This window comes from Montipora foliosa, chromosome 7 (genome assembly GCF_036669935.1).
Source record: "Montipora foliosa isolate CH-2021 chromosome 7, ASM3666993v2, whole genome shotgun sequence".
In the NCBI taxonomy this organism is placed as follows: domain Eukaryota; kingdom Metazoa; phylum Cnidaria; class Anthozoa; order Scleractinia; family Acroporidae; genus Montipora; species Montipora foliosa.
In genome coordinates, this window is record NC_090875.1 from 8185696 (window position 1) to 8190695 (window position 5000).

The following is a 5000-nucleotide window of genomic DNA, read 5'->3' on the forward strand; positions in this document are numbered from 1 at the left end:
CAGCTTTAAGTTTACATCCCACCGACGCTTGACTTGAATAACTGCGTAGCCACCGTGAACCACAGATATCATGATATGTCAAACTGGATTGAAACCAGCGAAAAATGCAGAAAGAAAACTTCTTCCAAATCGTTTTCCACCTGAACATGGAAAGCGTTGACTATGTAAGAACTTTCGTTGATGCAGTATGGCCTTTTAGCCGCGTGGAGCCACAGAAAGCGCGCGAAAAATGACGCCTCGCTTATGTTCAGGCAGGGCGCTTATACATAGGGCGGTGAAACGGGCATTCCGCTCTTGGTCCAATGTGTGATGCGGAGAAGGACTGGCACGAGCGCTCCTTCCGCGCTTCCGGTGCAATTAATGGCTGCCAAAAATATCCTCTCGACGAACCGGAAATTAAGTTTTCTTTCTTTATTTTTGGGCCACCAGTAGTGTATTATTTAAAGGCCTTTTTAATATTTTGACCCAAAACTCAATACTATTTTGTCTTTGGAATATCACTCAAATATTTTCGTCGGAAGCTGCTTAAATTTGAGTGAAGTAAGACAGTGTCGAATGCAGGTATGTCCCGCTTATCGTGACCAAGCCGTGTTCCGCTGCTTCTTTTAGGAGTACTCCACATTACTCCAGTCTAAATTTTACATATGTTTAAGATCGATAGCTTTTACATAACATAGTAAAAAACCAGCTGGATATATTTGGATATAGCAGCGTTTCAGAACTTCAAACTTGCTCACTTAAAATCGCTCGCGACGAATCGCCTGCCGCAGTCAATTTTACCGACAATAAAAAACTATTTTCAAGATTTCGCCCGCTTGGGAAAATCAACAAACAACAAATACGGTTTAATCAAGGCGCTTGTAGGTTCATCTTGATAATTTAAATAAAATACGAGCAAAGCTTGCTGTTAATATTCTGTCCGAAAAAGTTTGCATAGACATGGCTTTGCACAACACCACAGAAAAGACACAAGAATTTATGAAAATGTGAGATGCTTTGGAATGTCTTCAAAGATAACAGTCCACTGCAGTCAATAACAGATCAACGTGTTACCAACTTAAACCAAGTACTTAATTGCTTCAAAGGTTGGAAACAAGAGCTTCAACAAACATTTCACAGAAGGACAGATGCGTCAGAACACTTCATAACACGGCAAACAATGTTTGATCTCGAGGTAATATATAGACCAGACTTAAAATGGATCACAGCAAAACAATGCAAAACTGATAAGTTCTTGTAAATACCATGTCCTTGCCCCCTTAGGTATAACTATGGAAAAAAGCCATTCTATTCCATGGCAATTCCTTCATATTTTGTAACAACTGAGGACAAAGCAATGATTACAGTTCCTTGTAGAATATCCTCCCCTGAGGAAAAGCAATTTGTAGCCTATCACTATTGCTAGGTTTTAAGACTCCCCATCCTCTCCCAAACCCCATATTGTTTTCTTTGCCTTTGTGCAGTTTGGACACAAACAAATAAGCTAACCTGTGGCTAATCAATATGATCAAATTTTTGTTCCACTGTGTGAAACATAAATAATTAAAAATAATTAAGAGCATAAGCCCTGGAACATCCCTTAAAAAATAACAATGACTGTATTTATTGTTAGGCCTAGCAACACCGCACAGAGAACTCAAAAAATATAGCATAACTATTTCACACTCAAGGATCACAGGCATCTATTTTTGGGGGTCTGAGGGCTTATTAAATTTTAAGGAAAAGAAAAAAATATGTGTGGCTGATCTAGCCCTTTTACTCAATCAATTAGTACAGATCAATACAGTAACTTTCTGTTTCATATTGTTTTCAAAGTGTCAGTGTCATATTCCAGCACTCGGCAAAGTCCCTATTGGACTTGTGGCTGTTTCTGCTTAGGTGGCCCCATACACCACAATTAAGCCTTTTTGGAGACATCACCGCCAAGCCGGCCACTTCTGTTGAATAATTTTCATGGTCAAATATTTGCTTATCCCTCCTACGTGATTGAGTTTTTCAGACATGTACTATCTGGCTGTTTCTGTGATTAAAGTTTTTAATTTCACACAGAGTTTGTTTCATTTGTTAACCTTATTTTGGGGTTGAGAGTTTGCTTTGTAAATTTCTCCCCCTCATTCTACAGACTAACCCTAACTTTTGTCTATGATTTTTCCTCAACTCACCATTCACACACAAAATATTGCCCTCAAACTACCTGCTAATTAGTGAATGTTTTAGTTAGTGGAGAGAAAACCCTTCTTGTAAGGAGGATTCTTCTATCAACACCAATTAAGAAAGCTACAAAGGTTGCTAGGTCTCTTTCCGCCCTGGTTCAGGTGAGTTAACCGGGTTGAGCCTGCAATCCAATCTAAAACAAGTACCGGCTCAGCGGTCAACTTAAAAAAAAAAGGCTGACCTCGTTGAGCTCCAAGCTTGAGTCCGCGACACGGTCACGTGATACTGGTCAGCGGATACCTTGTTTTGACAGGTGTCAATTGATCAAAAGATAGATCTCCAATATCAAAGATGTGGTCGTCACTTCTTTCCATCCCTCAAACTGACATTTCCCTTTTTATTCAACTTATACGACGTACAGTCTACTTTAGACTTCAAATCTATTTCATCGAAACAAAGATTTTAAACAAGCTGAGAAGATTCACCTTGCAGTTTCCGATATCCACTAGACTAACGAGACAACCTTCCGGAAAATCGAATTTTTTAGAGTATTGAAATAGTAGTACCCAGCAAAACAATTGAAAGTTAACCGTCTTCAACGGGGTTTTTAGACCTAAATACCGTAAACCAGCGCGGCATAGCTAAGAAACGCTATTTCTTGTTGAACTAAAGCTGTAATTCTGCCTGTTTTCATTCTTTTTAGAGCGGTAAGTTTGTCAATATTAACATGGGATGTTGAGAGTCGTGTAATTGTTACGAAATGTCCAATGTCAGTTTGATGGATGGAAACTAGTGTTGACCCAAAAATGTATGCTGTAAACTAGCATGATACTGGTCGCATTGGCATACATGGAGGGGTGGACGTACGGACGGTTGATGACGTCATGGCTATAAAACCAAGATCTCTTGCATAGATGGGGGTCAACACTAATTTCTATAAAGAATTATATGAAATGCAGCTTTGGCACGAGGGCTGCCAGTGTGATACGACTGAACTCACCGAGTACGAAACGAATGATTGCTTCGGCTTTAAAACCGAAAGCTGCCGTATTAATGAAATAATTCGTTTCATTTAAACGACGTAAGGTCAGTGCCTTATAGTTTGAACTAGGGAAGAGTTAGAGCCGATCGTAAAGAAACTTCAAAGTTATTACCAAACTTTAAAACCCTCATGAGAACGCGGAAACCCTAAACATTCAACTCGCATACTTCACATGAAAGATTCCTCTTAGACTTGCTTTCAAATACGTAGTTCTGGTTTGGTATAAAAACAAATAGACATTGGAAACATAAGAATTTTTCGAGACGCAAAGGAATCTTCCAAAAATAACACAAAGATGCCTTTTATTCACTTACCAACGACGGTTGGTTCCAAGTCAACGAACACGGCGCGAGGGACGTGCTTTCCCGCTCCAGTTTCGCTGAAAAACGTGTTAAACGAATCATCTCCTCCTCCGATTGTCTTGTCGCTCGGCATCTGACCATCAGGTTGAATTCCATGTTCCAAACAGTATAACTCCCAACAAGCATTTCCAATCTGAACACCGGCTTGGCCAACGTGGACCGAGATACATTCACGCTGTTGCGAGATAAGATGCAAAAGAGCTTAAATTGTAACTAGGGACACTGCGGTTTCTGTCAAGGTAAGGAAGCAATCTGCTTCTTGAAAACGTTTTGTTCTTGATAAAGAGGAGATGTGAACATTTAAAATATACTTCTTGAAATGGAAGCAAAGACGAAAATGCATAAAAGCTGTGGTTTTAGAATCGCGAGCCAAAGATAAATTGCAACGACCATGCAATGTTTACCAAACTTACCATTTTGATTTAAGAAGCTTAGTAAAAGACGATTGGTAACAAGAGAAATAAATTGTCTTTAGACAGGAATGGTTTACTTGCGAAGAACAACGAGCAGCGCTGCTTTCAAAGTAAATGCTCTTCACTATTTGTAGTGTCCTTTAACCATTTGATATCAATATCCTGTGCAAATGAGAACTTTGTATCAAAGGCGGTTTGAGAGCCATCTCTGGATACACAGATACCAATGGTTTATGTGCAAATGCTGGTGGGCGAACAATTAAGCTAATGAGAGATCTATTGTTTTCGTCCACCAACATGACGAAACATGAAGGCGTTGACGTAGCGTGAAAACAATTGGTACCGCAAGCATGTTCATTAGTGACAATGACAAAGTTACGTACATACATATTTAAGTGACCTCAGCCCATGGGGGCATTTCAGGTCGGCCAATGAATCGTAATCAGTGAAACAACGGAACATAACAACAAATTTTCAGAATTGATCTGGCCGGAGGCAAACCAGTTGGCTTTTTCAGTGTAAATGAGAAGTTGAACCAGGGACTACTTGGATCCAATTCAACTGGTAGTTAGAGAAGGTCTTGAACTCAGGATTTCCGGATCTCAAGGCAATCGCCCTAATCACTGGGCCACATTGCCTCCTAAACTCCTCTGCCGGGGCACAGACTTTACGTACGTGCACACTTAATTTACTGCTTCCTGTAGTGGCTTTCCAGTTCTTGAAAGTGTTATTGCCAGCGAACATGTTAATTATCGAAACAGTTGAAGAAAACTCCCTGATTACAGAAACTATAAAGAAATTTGAGGGAAAAGGATTTTCACAGAGAGCTGACCAAACGCGACCTCCAACTTAATAACTCAAAATGAGAAACAGTTTTCTCATTTTCTGACTGAAACGGTATGAAAAAAGATTTGTAAACTTTGATTAAGGGAACCTCTATGATGCTGGTTTACTACCAACCTCTAGAAACGCAGATTACAACGGCAAGATGCCGAGATGCTGGATGACGAGCAAAAGACGCTAATGAGA

The 5000-nt window shown here is 39.9% G+C and overlaps 1 protein-coding gene across 1 annotated transcript in view; it reads right to left on the bottom strand.

The window, feature by feature from the left end:
• LOC138010379 (tubulin alpha-1 chain-like) overlaps positions 1–4086 on the bottom strand; it is a 9168-nt gene extending 5082 nt beyond the window's left edge. Inside the window, 2 exon segments of the mRNA XM_068857309.1 lie at positions 3511–3733; positions 3972–4086. Coding sequence (XP_068713410.1) covers positions 3511–3733; positions 3972–3974 — 226 coding nt within the window. The 5' untranslated portion in view covers positions 3975–4086.
• Positions 4087–5000: the final 914 nt, after the last annotated feature.